Consider the following 18,030-nt stretch of genomic DNA (forward strand, 5'->3'; position numbering starts at 1 on the left):
AACAACTCGAAATGATGAATGCCCCTCGAGCGGCAGACAGGGCATTCATCGCCTGCGCTAACGCTAGCACAGCAAACTGAGTGTGAGATAATAACATGGAAGACTTCTTCAAAGCCCAGTAAGAATGTCACATGCATGCACAAGATCAACGTTGTGATTGTCACACAGTTCTGCTCACATGCGAGACCGTTCGTGTGGCCCGTCAAAAGGCATCTGGGAACTTGGTGTGCCATTGACTCTTTCAGCCTTCACAGAGGCTGATTACTGTCTCTGTTAGTGTCAGCGTGTCTTCATATTTCCACCTTGAAATCACAGTGTGATATAAGTCGCCCCAGAGCCGTCAGTCAGGTCCGTACCGCACAGTTTATGAGCAGTTTTTGTTCCTTTGTAATGTCAGAAAAGAGGATGTCTGTCTCTTGCTGTGCATTTATGAAAAGGGGCGTAAAAAAAACCAACTGAATACTGTTTTCAAAGATTGTGTTAAAATCATACGTCCTTGTTGATCATTTTGTGTGCGACCGAGGGGAATCCAGTCTCCTCATTTTCAGGTGCAGTGAGTCCCATCCCCCCACCCCCCCCATCACCCCTCTCTTTCTGTCCCCATTTCTCATTTTCACCCGCCTGGCCCACCGTCGTCACTCCTCTCGTTTGTTGACTGACTCATCATCCAGCGCGCCGTTGCCAGTTATTAAGAGTTGTCATGGTTACAGCGGTGAGAGGGTGGAAAAATGTGCTCCGGTTGCCGGGTACCGAGGAAGTCAGGTGGACGCTCTCACCAAGCTTGAAGAGGACACTGAAAGGAGAAGGAGAGAAATGTCAGACAAAGTAGGCCTGCATTACATAAAACAATAAATACAATCTGTCCAGTAACACAGGTAAATATCATGTGCTTCATTTACAAAGCTTCCCAAAAGTGACCTGACAAATTAAAAGAATGGAAATACAAGTGGTGGAAAGTACATTTAAGTACAGTTAAATACTTTTTTACTCAACTAGATTTATTTAACAGCTATAATTACTTCTTACTTTTCAGATTAAGATTGTAAATATAAAACATATCATAAGTTAATAACACACGGTGCATTGTTATGCTGGTTAAACTGCTATATGTAGTAGGTAGAATTAGCTCCACCTTGACCAAACATAACCTTAAAGTGCCGCTTACATGTTAACACATCAATAATAAATATTCAATTATATATCACTGACAGACGCTATTTTATTTTTGTTGCTAATATACTTTTACATAAGTAAAATTTCGAATGCACATTTACATGTAATGCAGTATTGCTACTTTTACTTAAGTAAATTATTTGAATACTTTTTCCACCACTGCACCACTGCACCACACATCACCTCTGCACCTTCGTGTGCCACACCTGACCAAATACATTCCTCATCCCTCTTTTCCTGACTCTGAAAAGCCTCTTTTCTATTGAAATGCTCTCTTTTTTGGGGGGATTGTTTGTGGAATTTATTTTTTCTCCTTCCTCTCCTGGGGCGAAGGCAGGTGACCTCGGTGTGACCCTGCGGCCAGCAAACAGCTTCACCTGATAAAGCTGACCCGCAGCTAAGGCTTGAGTCATTGGCTCTGAGCAGAGGTGAGAGAGACTCAGGTATAATGGAGGGTTCTCGGTAAACAAAGAGCGTTATAAAGCCTCAGCATGCTGGTTGTGTCATGAGAAGACGGCTGCCCCGTCCAAATAAAGTACCTGATAAGAAAATACCTGGGAGAGCCTGCTCGCTAATTGCTCTCTAAATAAATGCGGTTGTGAAATGCCACTGGTGATGATGCCAGTGGTGGAAAGAAACCACAAGTACATTTACTCAAGTACTGTACTTAAGTACAATTTTGAGGTACTTTGAGTATTTCCATTTTATGCAACTTTATACTTTTGAATCCTCCACATTTCAGAGGGAAATATTGAGCTTTTTACTACCTTTATTGAAAGATGTTCAGTTACTTTGCAGATTAAGATTTTACAAAAATAAAACAGAAGATATGCTTATAAAATACAGTGCATTAGAGCCGCAACAATTAGTGCACTAATCGATGAGAAATCGACAGAAACTTTGCCAATAAAAAAAGCCAAGTATCTGGTAGTTTGCTGCTTTTAATTAGTAAATTGAATATTTATGGGTTTTTGACTGTTGGTCATATTTGATGAAGTCAACATGAGCATTTTTCTCTGTTTTATAGACTAAACGATTAATCAGTTAATTGAAAAAATAATCGGCAGGTTAGTTGCAGCCCTACACTGCATTGTTACAGATTAAACCAGTGGTTCCCAACTTTTTTGGCTTGTGACTCCTTACACATAGCAGTCAAGTAAATCTTTATTTACATAAATTTTACAGAATTTTTCATTATTTTGATCTTGTTTAATGCACCATAGATCAAATATCAGAAACCACTCCATCTCTATAAGTTATATATATATAAGTATTTGGAGTATTCAAGTATTTCTTGAGTATATTACCATAAATAAAGTCTGTATCTCTTTCCTTTTTTAGTATTTTTCTTGTTATTATTTTGTGTATAACTTTAAATAACTAAAATCTCAAACTTACTAGGTGTTTCACAGACAAATAGTTATGTGAGTGTATATTGTACATCAAAAAATGAACAAAACATTAGTTTGAGGCAGCCCAAGCTTTTCAGGCAAGAATATAGTATTTTTACACTGTGGTTTTGAGTTACTCTTCCACCACTGGATTCAGCTTTTATCACAACATATACCTTAATTGTTTTGCAAAAGTGTGTCAATAAACAGTTGATTGATCCGTGAAGACAGAGACAAGTCAAAATGTGTCTGTTTCTCAACCTCAGAGAGATTTCTTTTACTTCCTTCCTCCACAGAGGACACACTGCACTGAGCTATCATCCCATCAACCCTTCAGTCTGTCAGCAGCAGCGCGGCGGTACGAGTGCGCCTCAGCGTGGGAAATTGAGCGTGTGAAAGCAGCGTGGACAACATTTCAGGCTAGAGCGATCACCAAGAGCAGGGAGAAGTAGTAAAGAGGAAGAGGTGTAATTACCCAAAAAAAAAAACCTCCACCCACACCCAGACCATCTCATCTCCAGCCTCACTGTAGCATGGAGGAAAGTAGCAGGACACAAGGCTTGAGAACTTTGATTAACAGCGGGGCTCATTTCCTGATCGCAGAGGTAACTCTCACCAGGGAGAGGAAAGTGAAAGGAGGCAGCATTAATCAAGAGGCGTTCAGGCTGAGGGAACAGGTGATTGATTAGATGGCTCTTTAAGAGGAAATAGGAATTCTGAGGCGTATACTCTCCATATATATCTGTCTCGTCTATTAATTTGGAGCCAAATGAAAGCATTTGAACATCAGCAGCAGCCCCAAACAAAAGCTCTGAAAAGTAAAAGATCTTAAATGTGCAATTTTGGTGATTTTACTCATTAAGTGACTCGTGACGGAACTGATAAAATTATATTTACCCAGGAGAGACCCCCGAGTTGCACCATCTTGTTTACAGGAGCGTCCTAATGTGACAGGAATTAAACAAGTCAATAACACATACACACACTTCTCCCAGTCATAATGTAGTTGCTGCTGTTAGTGTGTGCTTCGATCATGTCGTTTCTCTCGATCAGAACAGGGTGAGGGTAATTTCTGTGTATCAGTAGGTGAGCTGATCAAAGTGTCACAGTGCTTTTCAAAAGAAAAGATAGGTGTATCTGTTGCAAAATGTACGAATTACTGCAAAAAAACATCTCAAATTTGATCTGATTGAAGACAGGTGAGAATATGTATCTAACTGTGGCCTCTGGGATGTGATCTGATGTGAGCTAAAGACTGACCGTCTTGCTTGAGGACATGGAGCTGAGGGTGCTGATGCTGTTGGCGTCTGTGACCACCATGGCCGAGGGGAAACGTGACGGGTGGGAATATTGTGGCGGCTCTTGCTTGTGAGGATACACTGCAAAGTAAAGTCAGACAGATAATTAGATTTACACACTTGGACATGACTTTTTGTTTTTTTAAATACTAATTTTCAAGGTTGATATCAGGTTAAAACCAGCACTTTTCTGCAACTGCAGAGGCTGCAGAGAGGACAATATCACATTTTAATGCCCACAGGATCTTTAGTGTGACATAAGAAAAAAACACAATGTGGCCAGTTAGCTTAGCTGTCCATGCATGACACCAATATTGAACTTGGGTAAGAAAATCAAATCTAATCTCCAGTATCTATACAGCTGACATAACTCACTTGTTCCCAATCTGAGGGTCGGACCCCCGCAAAGAGTCCCCAAGATAAATGTGAGAGGTCACAAGATTCCTCTACATAAAATCATGTTTATTTTTTCTGACTTTTCTCTAATCATTCATTTGTTCTTGTGAAACACTGGACAGTTTTAGACTTTCAGGCCTCTAAAGTCTTCCAAATGACAGGAAAATCACTTTTTATTTTACTGTTCATAACCTAATAGACATATTAAACCTGTGAAAAAGGGGGTAACACAAAGTCCGTAGCTTTTAAAGCGACACAAGCCGCTATGACCGATCTACAAAGCATACTAGAGTCTATTGCACAAAGACGATGAGAGTTACTGACTGTGTGAGTGTGTGACAGTAGCCATGAACGGCTGCTGGCTCATGTGGCTGGGGGACTGCTGCATCAGACTCTGCTGGTGGGGGCTGTGGAGCTGCTGGGAAAACGGCACCGGCTGCAGCGCCGCAAGGCTGCCCGCCACGCTGTTGATCACTGGCACCGACTGAGATTGCGATGTGTTTAAACCTAGTGAGACGCAGCAAAGACCTCAGTCAAAACCGTGTCAGGATGAAATAAATTCAATGACTTTCACTTCTTTTTCTGTGTTGGTCACACGGAGGGACGGAGGACTCACTCTGTGCTATGGCCATGACTCCAGATAGAGGCATGATGAGGTTCTGTGTCTGCTGGTGGCTGTGATGGGAACTGTGGATGTTGGTCAGTGTGCTGACTGGAGGAAGTCCTCCGCCTGACCCTGAAATCTGGGGAAAGATGAAGAAAATAAATAAAATTAAAGCAAAAAAATAGTTTTATTGCTGCAATGTTACAGAAATAAACAGACGACAACACTCAATCTTCTGAGAGTCTCTGACATGTAAATGTATTTTCAAAGTGAAACAGATATTGCTGAACATGTTAGCTCAGATTCTTTTGTACAACACTACAGTTGTGTAACTCCACTCATACACGGCACATAAGTAAATACTGATAAGAAACAAAAGGTGAAGGGAAAGAAAAATGTCAGCACAGAGTTAGTGTAGCATATTGACAGTGTTTGTACCTGCGTGTTGGTTTATCAAATGCTTAAAACAACAAAACAACATGTATGCATTTACAGTAATGGCTCCTGGATCAGGATCCTCCCATTCGGTGGGGCTGCGTCTATTTGACTACTGCCGGCTGCCCACAGAGGATAGACACACATCTGCAGATAAGAGACTGACCTTCTGCACACTACACTGCCTGCCCTCGCTGTAGTCATTTCACATAATGCAGAAGTATTTTGATCTGACAGGGAAGTGAGTGAACAGTTTTGAATAATTCAGTTGCATGACTACATACTTAATGTGACCCTGAACAAGATAAGTGGTTTAAATGTTGAATTTTGTGTTTTTAATGTTGGTCCAAAGAAAAAAAAAAATTCTGACAGTAAATTACATAGGCTACATGCACCACTACTCAAACGCTATGGGTCTGTACACAGGTTTCCTTGTCACTGATCAAATATTGAACTAGGGCAGAAGGGAGAAACTCTTAAGTAGACAAAAAAAAATCGAGTATAATCAAATGTTGGCGTCATTTCTCTGGCAGAACAAGCAGCGCTCCACCTGTGGCTCCTCTTTGCGAGGTATTTAATCAATAAGAACAAAATGTTTCTTTGTCAGGTTTATTGGCTGAGCGCTGAACATGTCTCGTGCACTCTGGTGAAGGCTACGCGCTAGGCCAACCATGGCCTGCCACCCCGGACTCCACCTTCCAAACCCAGCAGCACAATGTGCTAATTGTTGGCTCTTGCCAGCGGGTCCCTGGGAGAGGAGGTTCAGGAACCTGCTTTGTACGTTTATGCTAAACGTAGGCCAGGTCTTATCTAATCTGAGGCCATGAGGGCCCAGGTGTGTTCACTCACCATTTTGGCATCAGGTGACAGCAGACTGTGGCTGTGGTCCAATCCTCCCGGAGACACCTGCTGGAGCACCGACTGGCTGGTCGGCATCGCGTTGCTACTGTGGTGACTGATGGTCGTGGAGGAGGTGACCTCACCGGGGCCTTGGCTGTAACGCACTGATAGCGAGAGAGACAGACAGTTAGTTTCACTTGTTTCAGTTCCCAGCTGCTGCATCCTACAACTATAACAGCTATATAGGGCAGAGAGATAGTAGCGTCAGCCTCATTCTGTGGTGAGCTACATCGCTGCAACTCCAACCAACCAGACCCACCTGCTCTTTGACTCAAAAAGGGAGGACAGAGTAAACAAACACAATGACCCGTCCGCTGCTGCTATCTGCGTAGCTCAGCCAAGGCCATTCACTGTGTACACGCACTCACTGCAGCAGAACTCCCATCAGACTCTGATCAGCACACAAATGCTACTGATGATGTTCATAATTATGTCAGTGTGCAGTTTCACCGGTGGTGGAAGAAGTATTCTGATCCTTTACTACATAAAAGCACCAATCAGCAATGTAAAAGCAATAGTCCTTCTCAGTTAAGTAAAACAAAATGTACTCATAGTAAAAGCACTTGCTCTACAGAAAAATGGCCCCTGTGACTGATGTATTAGTTTTAACTACTTTATATACAGCTTGGTAGTTTAGGCCAGTGGCTCCCAACCTAGGGGTCGGTCCCCTCCAAAGGGTCACAAGATAAATCTGAGGGATTGTTTCTTTATGCTACTTTGCTCTTGATGCTACTTTCTACTCTTGAATGGGAGCACCGGAACTGTACAATTTCCCCCCGGGGATCAATAAAGTAATTCTGATTCTGATTCTGATTTACTTTTCTGTAATCTTTGTTGTTTTGTCTGTGAAATATTGGATAACTGTACATCTTTGGGTCTGAATGAAACCATCTAAGAAGTGTACTTCATGAGCTTCATCTTTTTTTAAGTATAATCTTTAAAATAATTTCAAACTAATTAGAAACTAAAGCTGTCAGATAAATATAATGGAGTAAAAAGTACAATATTTCCCTCTGACATGTAGTGGATTAGAAGTGTAAATTGATAGAAAATGGAAAATACAAGTTCCTAAAAATTAGACTAAAGTACAGTACTTGAGTATATTTTCACATATTCACAGTGAAGTTGCAATGAAAATGAAATTTGTCTTTTACTGCCATCACTTAATCCCATGTCTAGACTTCTTGTTGTCTCTCACTGGAGGCCCAAAGGAATGCTTCACCCGCCACAACCGACAATCAAATGCCTGTTTGCCGATGCAGGCCCCCTCTGATACCAACAGAGTAAACATTACACAATTACAAACAATGTCAAACACATTCTTATCCTGTGGTCTCAGCCTCACACAGTCACAGAGAGCGTCCCTCCCTCAGTGACAGTGTAGAGACAGACTCTGTTTGCACTCAGATCTCCCATCTTCCCCGAGCCCTCCGTCCCTGACCCAGGTGTGACAGCACTGAACGCTCAGGAAGCATTGATATACAGCCATTTTGAGATAAAAGAGGGAGAGGCACTGACACTAAATGTGACCAATGAGGAGGGGCATTGATTTCTTGTCACCGCTTCAAACTGGAACAGGATGTGTTTGCAGATCTGAAAGTTTGCTTCAGGTATCAGGGAAAAACATTTTGATCATCATCTTATTTGCTTTCTCACTGAATTAGATTGAGATATAATTAGGGAGCTTTAGAGGTGCTCTGTCTCTCTCCAGAGATAGCTGTTCCCCCCTATTTCTAGTCTTTATGCTAAGCTAAGCTAGCTGCCTCTTGGCTGTAACTTCATAATCAGCATACAAACATGAGAGTGGTATCAATCTATTTCCCAAAATGTCAAAGTTTTGCTTTAAGAGGTACTGGTATGGGTATTTTTTTAACCATTGGACAATGCCAGGCTAGCTGTTTCCCCCTGCTTCAAGTCTTTATGCTAAGCTAAGCTAACTGTCTTTAGGCTCTAGCTTCCTATTTAACCTACAGACATGAGAGTGATATCAATCTTCTCATCGAACTCTCAGCAAGAAAGCAAACATGTATATTTCCCTTAATGTTATGTTGAATTATTACTTTAACTAAAGATACTTAAACTAAAGATGCCGCAATGTCTGACGCCAAGCCACAGCGCCATATTTCATCCTCTAAAGTACCTGTCCTCCATTTTGTTCAGCCCACAGACTTCATATTGTCTCCTGCAACATAGTCGCAACCCCACAACACTCCACCGTGCCTTGTAAACACTGCTGCAGAACAATAAAGCACTCCATTGGACTCATGACCCCCATTGCCACACAAAAGAGGAGGACTCATAAAAAGGCAGTTATCTCGGTGCTGGGCGACCTCTTAAAGTGTCAGAGTGAGAAAAGGATGCTATTCAGGCCAGTTTTGTTTCTTCGGGTTTGGCAGTAATTCTAGCTGCAGGGAACTTTGGAGGAGGATTTCCACCATCTAAACTAAGAGACTCTGGGTTTCTAGAAAGCTTGAGGGACAAGGAGGTTTCTTTGGAGAAACACTTACAGTTGAGTGATGGCTTCTACCGTTACTGTATGTACTCAAATAATTTTATTTGGAGATTCTGTAAAAGTAAAAATTTGTTCTGGCAAGATGGGAGCAATCCATGAAAAACTGAAGAGTCCTTTTCGAGAACAGGGGGAGGGCGAGAACTTCAGAGGGGGAGTGGTAGCAAGGATCTTCAGCAGGTTTAAAAGGCTCTAGCTCCCCGTGTGACCCATGTAATATCAAAGCCTGCCTCCCCAACCCCAGGCAGTGCTCATTGTAGTGCCGCTGAATATGACAGACCTCCTGGGTGTCTGCAGGACGTATCCAGTCTCTTTTTTGTGGCTCTCTGGGAGACACAGAGCAGTGGAAAGTGCAGAGCTAGGCCATCCTTTCTATGTGTGTGTGTCCTGTTTCAAGCTAGCCTGAGGTGACGGAAACCAACGCAATTCTTGGATAATCCCCCCTACTACTGTATCTGATCTGGAACTTCTGAGTCGTCTAGTTTTGTAACATGCAGAACGGTGCAGCTCTGCTTACACAGCAATGATTCAATTTTATGGTGACTTCAGCTGCCAAATTACCAGTGAAGTATTCAGGTCATTTATTTAAGTAAAAGTACCAATAATTTAAAAATACTCAATTAAATGTAAGTAAAAGTACAGACGTATCAGCAAAATGTAGTTAAAGCATCAAAAATAATAGTACTTGTCATGCAGAAAGATTCCCCTCCAAAGGGGACTAGGGGTTGTGAGATGATTAATGGGGCAAGATAGAGGAAAAAGGTTTTTTTTGTATTCATTTTTTGGACTTCTCTATAGTATGTGCTTTATTTTTATATTGGAGAGTTTCATCACCTTTTTTAAATGAAACCATCTGAGAAACTTAGAGGGCAAATACATTTGTTTTTTGGTGGAACTCCAAGTAAATGTATGTTCTGAAAAGGTCTCAGTTGTCAAATAACTATAGTGAAGTAAAAAGTACAATATTTCCGTGTGATATATTGTGGAGAAAAAAGCATAAGGCAATATACAATGGAAATACTCAAGAAAAGTACCTCAATATTGTATTTAAGTACAGTATTTGGGTACATGTACTTAATCACTTTCCACCACTGCAAATGACCTTTTCTTTAAATTATTTTTGCATAAGAAAATGTAACGTTTGTAAAGATACAGTTGTAAGTTATGATTAAGTCAACATATTTATGACATTAACTAACTTGTTAGCGGAGATCAATGCTTCACAGTAAAATGCTGTAAATAAGAGGGATTACTCAGTAAAGGTTATTAGTGGATGAACGGTAGGTAAATATTGGAACACAGGTGCGTGGTCACATACGCCTGCTAACAAACTACGTAATCTGCCTAAGATCAGTTTCATTTCTGAAAGTAAAAAAGGTCACCACCAAAACTGCATGTCACACTGTTTGACTGTCTATCCAATTGTGACCAACTGGCCAACGAACCAAAACAGAATCAATAAAAACTCCCAAAGTAAGAGGAGTTTCTTTGATCTGACCCAGCAGTGACCTCTCTCGTATGACTGAAGGTGTGGTGGTGGCTTAAGGAGGGGGGGTGACGAGCTTTCTCTATAGGCGAAGAAGGGGTCATCAGTCCTGTCTGGCCAGAAAAGAGCCAATACCCCAGTGGACAGCTCCTGCTGCTCCAAGTCTGCACCCAGCCTCAGCAACTATACTATTGCCCATAAAGGTGATGGGGGGAGGCTTTAAAATCAGTCCTCCTCAAGGCCCAGCAGAGATAAATGAACCTAGGTTACAGTCACTGCAGTCTTCTAATACACCACATACAATGGGACCTCCTGCTGAGGTAGAGTATAGAGAGTAGAAGTCAGAGGAGCCCCTTATCAAAGGCCTGGGAGATGTAGTAGCAAAGGATTTTAATTGTCCATTAAGCATGCATAATACAGGCCGTGCCCTAGCAACGCAATGAGACGCCCCGCTGGGATATTATTGTCGGGCCAGGGGCTGACACTGAAAAACAGCTGATGATGTCGGCAGGATGCCAGCAGGACACCTTGTAAGCAGCCAGCTGAGTTTTTTTTTTTTCTTGGGGGGGGGGGGCAAAGTGCCAACCCTTCCCTTCTGCAACCTTAAAGCTGACCCCTCTGGCTTTGCAACCTGAGGTCAATGCCTGGTCAGGTGTTCTGAGCAACAGCAACAAGAAAGAAAAAAAAGAAACTCAAACAGACAATCCACAAAGTGGGACCAGTTTATCCAAAGGTAAAAGAGCAAGCCAAGGCAAACAGTTTGTTTTCCCTTCAAAGCTCGCCTCGTGTTCGAACACGAGAGGACAACAATAGGCTCTGAGTGAGTCTCTCTCAAATCACAGTTTTATGGAGGGTGAGTGATGGCACGGAGGATAACGCTCTGTGAGGCCTATCAGCTTTGTTTTTATGTCGTATACACCAGGTAGACTCAGTCAATACCAATTACTCCAAACGCAAACATCAGGTCAGGGTGAAATGGGCTGAGCAATAACGCTCAGCATTTCCTTGTTTTGGCAACTCTCTGAGCGGAGTCATTAGCAACCTGCATGGGAGGAGGAAATGTGGAAATGACGGCGTTATGTCGAGGTAATCTGGATGTGTCTGTCCCCCCTCCCTGACCCTGGCCTGACCCTGGCCTGTCACAGGATTGCTGCCCTTTGTGTCATGCTTCTCCATGCTGACTTTGGAGTGGAGATTGCAGGTACAATGTGGATTGTTCTCAGTGTGTTTTCAAAGATCAGAATAACAATGGCATTTGCTCAGCTCACTCACTCACGCTCATTGATCACTTGTCCCCTCTTTCTCTGCCTCTCTGATCACATCAGCTGTGCTTCTGACCTTCTCTGACAGAGGAGAAAACTGAATCATGTTCTTATTTGCACTATTATCTAAACTTTGGGAGTAAACACCTTAAATTTTCTCTGTAAGCACATGTTTTCATGGATATTTTGGCTCTAGTTATGTAGAGTTTTTCAACATAAGCGATGAATCCGCACGCGTAAGATTTAAAGGAGAACTCCACCTATTTTGCACATCGAGGTCTGTTTACAGGTCTTGGGGGGCACTCATGCACATGTGAGCCTTTAGTGGCTCCAGAGGGAGCTGTGCAAAGTCTGATAAATTGCCTCAAGTTATGTCACTTGAGTCAGTCGGCCTGAAGACAACAAGTTTGAAAATGAAAAAATCTCGGTGTGTGGAGTTGTGGAGAATGGGTTTACCAGACCTCTGTAGCCCGCTCCTCATTTGTGCTTGAGGTTAGCAGCTAAAGGATGCGCTAATCGCTACTAGCATAACACCCTGCCAACCAAACTGTCGGCGGCCGAGTTGCATTGTGGGTAATGTAGGCGCCGGGTTTTGACAAGAGAAATGAGTGGAATAAAAAAGAAAATATATCTGGATCTGCTGCATCGATTTTGAGACTGTCAATGTTAAAGGAGTGCAAAGGTAAATCAGTGGAATACTCTTTTAAGCAAAGAAAAATCTATCATGACACATCCTGTCTGCTCTCTGTGATGCTGAACTGCATGCAAAAACAACGCCTCTGGAAATCTTACGTGGAGGCGAAGCGCTGGTCTGGGGATGATGTGGCGAGCTGTGTGACAGCAGAGGGTTGATGCTGTGGGGGGGCACAGTGATGGCGTCCATGGCCAACTTCTGCCTGAAGGCTTCCTCTTTACGCCGGTTGGCGAACCAGTTATAGACTCGCACTTCGGTGACCAGATTAGAGCCGAGCCCCTGAGCTTTGGAGGGGGAGACGCCTCTCTGAAGACACTCGGCTCTGCAGGAAACAGATGTACAACGTGAAAAATTGCCGTTGATATAGTTTGGGTAAAGGTATAGGAAGGTGCAGGAATGTTTTTCTACCTGTTGCACTCTTCTACCAAAGCCTCCCGCTCCTCCTTGCTGGGGTTCTTCTGCCGTTCGTAGGCCTGGTACAGGATTTGCTGGGACGCTGGCCCCCATTTGAAACGGTTACGTCTCATTTTCTTGCTGGAGGGTTCGCTGCCGACCTCGTCGCCAGGCTGACCCATGCCCTGACCGGACGGGTTGAACTCAGGGAAAAAAAACACCGGATCCTGATTGCTTTTGTCTGCCATATTGCTGCCAGAACCTTGAACTGCCTGGTTGAACTCTGCAAAATAAGACCATAAAACACAAAAGGAGAAGTTAATTAGACACATGATAGTGGTGTTTTCTATTGATTACTAATATTTGTTTCCTTTTGATATATTATAACATCTTCAGTGGGATCTAACGCATCTTTGCTTGGCTGTGCATGTATATGTCATCCAGCATGACTACAGGTCTGAAAGTAGACTACAGGACTACTTGACTACAGGTTTGAAACCCAAATAAAGTGCCGTGCTGCTGCCAACTACACATTACAGTCCGGGGCCAAGCTGTGAGAAACTCAAATATTAACTTACGTCGGAGAATTTCCCGCTGTTTCCTGACATACCAGGTGTAGAGGGCCGCTCGCTTCTGTGTTTTCATGGGCGTGCCTTTGTTGAGGTGCTGGGAGAGGTGAGACTGGTTCAGCCCTGTGACGTCCACCACCTCCCGTTGGGGGATGTTGTGCTGCTGCATGTAACCTTTGATCATGCGGGCAGCACGCCATGGATCCTCTCTGAGTTCAGAGAAAACACAGGAACAGAAAACACCATTTTCACTACTGAACTATGTGCAGCTTTCAGAGGAAAGTAGTAAAGAGCAAAATCACATTTACTCTGATTTTAAGCCTGAAATAAAGTATTTTTTGGTCTTTTTCATGTTACAAAATCAATGTAAATACATGAATGTTTCACATAAGGGGGAAGATTTTGTAAGTTTTGCTGATGTTAAAAGTTGTTTATAACAAAGTCTACAAATATATTCTGATCCAACACACATGAACTTTCCTTCAGCTTCACTGTTTTTCAAGGCCTCAAGTTTAAAAGGGCTGTGCCGATAATAAGTCCCCTCACAGACGTCCTGTTTATCATTGTTGCCTGTTCAATAGGCTGTAAATATTTTCAAAGGTTAGTTCAAGTGGATCCCGGCAGGTTGAGAAACTTGGACTTAGTATTCGTCGCCTTAACACATGATTTCAGCCTGGAAACGGTCAGATCAGGTTTGTGCAACAATGTACAATGAAACTAAACAAAGTAAAAGGAAACAAAACCAGGTAACAAATATTCACATAGGTTGACAAAACTTCTGATAATATTCAAGTAAAAAGAAATTTTCTAACAGTATTTGGAAAAACTGTAAAACTTGGCATCAGTTATATATATATATATAAAAGGTTAGACTACTAATATCAGATGTTCTTTAATTGATAATTAAAGGATAATTTGAGGTCAGGATTACATGAAGATGTATATGTATATTCATATATACTTGTTTGTACAATTAGAGATATTAAGTTCAGAGAAAAAAAATGTTGATTTTCGATTTTAAGAATTGACATTTACTTGTATCCGCATATATATTTAGCATTAAAAACGTGCATGTTCTTACCTGCAGAATTAGTCCTTCACATTATTCATTATAGGTTGTTTTGTTTTTTTTCAGCGGTACGAAAGAGTAAGAAAACGGAGTCGGAGGTAAAATGGAGCCTTTACCCTCCAATCAGAGATTAGCAGGCCCAGACACACTGACATCGGTAATTATAGCAAATCTACACACGTCTGTTTGTTTTGGAGAATGTGGAGGCCTGCATCTAAGTCTGCGGGTTAAGTGGGAGATGTTAGTTTATAACTTTTGACAATGAATAACCAGATCTCCATTCACTCTAATCACACGCCACTGTGTATCTTTCAGTTGATGATTTATAGAATAAAATTAATAATAACTTAAGTGCACGTGGGTTAGTTTTGATATTCATCCGGTCCTGTTAAAGCCTCAAATATTAGTTTTACAGTGAATCAAGTGGTTTGAGTGGAGATGATTAGAAATAAATGGATTACAGGTGTAATGTCAAATTCGGTCATGATGGGTTTACTGACACATGAACATACTATTCAATAAGTAAATAGGCCAATTAAATGAAACTGTATTATTATTAGTATAATTGTCATTATTATTGTTATTATATATATATTAAACCAACAATACATATGTATATTTTTATCCTAAATCTCCGGCCAGAGGTTGTTTCCATTCACTTTCTCTCTTGCCGGATATTTATCGTCGAGAGGTGGAGTATAGTTAATAATAAATAGAGCTAACTTCAGCTGATATTTTGCAAAGGTAAAGAAATAATAATCCATGTGGATAATTAGTAACCAGAATGTGAAAACCGAGCAGTGGCGGGTTATTTTAAAATTGTAAACAAAGAAGGGAAAGTAGTTTTTGGTGTGAAGAGGTCCATTTCTTTTGAATTGAAGATTCATCTTCAAAGTTTAAATAAAGCAGAGCATTTGAAGTGAGCTGGAACAGAATAACCCTGTACGAGCGCGTATTTACACTTTCTCATTTCAGCCCTCACACTGCGGTTTAACTTCGTTATAACTCGTTTTTACACCTTTTCTTTCTTTTCTTTTTTTATTCAGTATGAACACTTACGCCAACATGCGCTCCACCTCCGCCCTCTGCTCGGCGGCCTCCTCTGTGTTGAGCGACTGGAGCTCCTTCAGTATCGGCGGGGTGTCGTAGTCGTCCCCGTCCTCGGAGCCCTCGTCCCCGGACAGCTTGCCCTTGCTGTGGCCGTTGGTGAGCGTGTGGAAGACGGGCTTCGAGTCGGCGTCCGCTCCGTTCATCTTGCCGCTCTGAGGAGGAGCGGGCGACATGGGCAGGCTCTCCAGTTTTACTCCAAAGCCCGGCGGGCTGGGGTCCATATCATCCAGGGCCTGGATCAGGACATCTTTGGTAACTCCTGAGTCCAGCAGGGCGCTGAGGAGCTCCTGCTGCAGGGATGTCAGCTTGGATACCATTTTAGAGAACATTAAAAACCAAACATAGGCCTGCCGAGAGCGCGCTGCAGCAGAGGGAAAAGGGGAGGATAGAGGGAAATAATAAAAAATAAAAAAATAAAGTTCCTGTCTTCCTCTCTAGTCCGGTGTTGTGGGGAGTTTACGGCTGCTGACACCTGCTCCGAGAAGCTGCTTCACTTCCCTGTTGGAGGGGAGGATGGAGCTACTTTGCCATGATGCTTTCTGAGTGCAGGGGGATATAAAACATGATAATGAGTGGGCCGGCTGATGGGAGCCTTATGTAAATCCACAGAATAAGGCCCGCTCTGGGCCGAGGTAGACATGTGTTTACACTGCTGCGCTGCTGCTTTTATTGGCTCCCCTTATCAGCAAAACTTTCATGGACTTTGGACCCTGTTGTATATGCCATAAAGACTTTTAAGAAAGGCGAGCTGCACATATTCACACCGCTGGATGTAATTCTCTCAACAGTGCTTTTATTCTAGTTTTAAAGTAAAGCCGAGTAGAAGTAGTTCTGCGAGTAGAAGCAACACTGTCGTCTATTTATATATTTATTCTACTTATTAAATGACTTACATTGTTATTTAGATATTTAAGTGTCATTATTAGCCTACTTAAGGGGATAATCGCATGGGTGTTAATGAGGTGTTGTTTCTCATTACTTCAGCTGTTTGTTTCCTTTAATGAAGCCAAATAATCTCATTACTTTTAGGCAAATTGTCTCACATTACGGGACCACAGAGAGATGTTTTGTTTATTTTTAAATACAGTGAGAAGTAATTGTTTAACTTTTTCAACTTTCTCTGAAAAAATCAGCCAATAATAATAATAATTATTAATAATAATAATAATAATAATAATATCTAGCAGTCTACAAAAATCAATCGGCCTTCATCCTCAAAACTACAGTAATAACATTTGTTTGTATTAATTAGTGTTGTCTTAAAATATAAGCCATGATGTAACTATAGTAGGCCGTGTTGTATATACCTTGAAAATGTGGGACAAAAACCCCTTTAAAAGTTTGAAATTGCCTCAATTGTCTCTTATCTGCGCACAATGACGCGCCACAATATAAACTTTAATTGCTAAATGAAAAGCCTCGGTTTTATCTCACTTTGCAAATTTAGAAAAAAGACCCATAAACCTTCAATTCACTCCGGACTTAAACAAACCCTTAATCATTAATGCAAGAGAATGAGGTTATTAGGGATCACGCTCCGCGTTGAGTTACCTTTTCACCTCTGTTTCCTTGTAGAACTGTAGATAGATTTTATCTGTAGATAAAACAATAATAAAGATGTAAACACAGTTGCACCTCTGAAACACAGACGGAGGGATGAACTCACACAGACAGGTGCAGGAGGCGTCCAGTGTCACTTAAAAGTTCAAGCAAAGCCATTTAGAGTCATTTTGTAATATTTATTAAACCAAATTTTGTTGCCAACATGAAATTAGATGTTATCATGTTTGAATATACCGTAGTTTGACACGGGGGAATTTAGACATCTACGTTAGGGGAAATAACTCCTGAAATTTTTTTAAATATGTTATGTTATGTAAAATATGTTTGTCTCATTTCACTGTTGATGATTTATATGAGGCTGGTTCCTCGAAGGTGGTTTAAAATGTATCTGGAGCTGCTGGAGGATCCTTTACCTTAAATCATGCAAAACATCTGGATGTTTCACAGTTAAGACAATTGAAAGTTGAGACAGGCAGCTGCGATGTTATACATAAACCACTATAGAGAAACAAGCGGAAAAAAAGTGTGGAGTCTGATGTGTTGGCATGCTGCCTGATGTACATCAGTGTGTGATAAACATTAGATGAACATCATTAGATGGTATTAAACAGTTCACAGTTTCTAGAAATGATGAGCCATATTGTAAACTGTATGTTTGCAGTCACATAGTGCAACAACTTTATAAGTGACACTGAAGCCTTTGAGAAAAATGTCTCTATGACGTTTGAACTGAAACTTAGTGGTGAAAAAATATCTTTATTAGCTTTTTATATTTTTTAAACTCAATTTGATATTATAATAATAATGAATGATATGAATGAACTATTTGAATACATAAACACAGAAAAAACATTATTTCTAGTCCATTTCTAGTCCAACTTTTGTATCTCACATTGTATTGAAGTAATAAAAAAATGCTCATATACTCTGACTTATTGTATAAAATGTCATGTTTCAGTCACCTGTTGAAGCCCATGGTTGAAAGAGTTGGAGCCTGAAAACTGACCTGGGACCAGGAGTTGAGATGAGCTTGACCCCCTGTACAGCAGGTTAGTTTTAACCATAGAAACAGATACATAAAATCAGAAATTGGGCTTTTCTGTGTTTGTTTTTGGGACAGAAAATCCAGGATTTCTCTGAATTTTTATTGAAATAATACAGTAAGCATGTGTAAACCT

General features: G+C 41.3%; 1 protein-coding gene across 3 annotated transcripts; it reads right to left on the reverse strand.

Annotated features, from left to right (window-relative positions):
• Positions 1 to 772: 772 nt before the first annotated feature.
• On the reverse strand, positions 773 to 15,618 carry hnf1ba (HNF1 homeobox Ba). Of its 3 annotated transcripts, XM_070906195.1 has the most exons (10): positions 15,239 to 15,618; positions 13,120 to 13,319; positions 12,557 to 12,824; positions 12,247 to 12,470; positions 6,147 to 6,301; positions 4,875 to 5,001; positions 4,583 to 4,765; positions 3,825 to 3,943; positions 3,462 to 3,506; positions 773 to 793 (listed from the first exon to the last, which is right to left on the reverse strand). In XM_070906195.1, the coding sequence occupies exons 1-10, from the start codon at positions 15,616 to 15,618 to the stop codon at positions 773 to 775; spliced, it is 1,722 nt and encodes a 573-aa protein (XP_070762296.1). The 3 variants fall into 3 exon arrangements, with proteins under 3 accessions (XP_070762296.1, XP_070762297.1, XP_070762298.1); XM_070906196.1 differs by lacking the exons at positions 773 to 793; positions 3,462 to 3,506 and having other exon boundaries at positions 3,813 to 3,943; positions 12,232 to 12,470; XM_070906197.1 differs by lacking the exons at positions 773 to 793; positions 3,462 to 3,506 and having other exon boundaries at positions 3,813 to 3,943; positions 12,232 to 12,470; positions 12,557 to 12,746; positions 15,239 to 15,606.
• Positions 15,619 to 18,030: the final 2,412 nt, after the last annotated feature.

This window comes from Enoplosus armatus, chromosome 5, assembly GCF_043641665.1.
Source record: "Enoplosus armatus isolate fEnoArm2 chromosome 5, fEnoArm2.hap1, whole genome shotgun sequence".
NCBI classification, from domain to species: domain Eukaryota; kingdom Metazoa; phylum Chordata; class Actinopteri; order Centrarchiformes; family Enoplosidae; genus Enoplosus; species Enoplosus armatus.

Coding starts and splice junctions, on each gene's coding strand:
- hnf1ba (XM_070906195.1), bottom strand. CDS start 15,618: ATGTTCTCTAAAATGGTATCCAAGCTGACATCCCTGCAGCAGGAGCTC. Junction 12,825..13,119: donor ACAGCGGGAAATTCTCCGAC/GTAAGTTAATAT, acceptor CTTATTTTGCAG/AGTTCAACCAGGCAGTTCAA. Junction 5,002..6,146: donor TGTCACCTGATGCCAAAATG/GTGAGTGAACAC, acceptor ATCTTTCCCCAG/ATTTCAGGGTCAGGCGGAGG.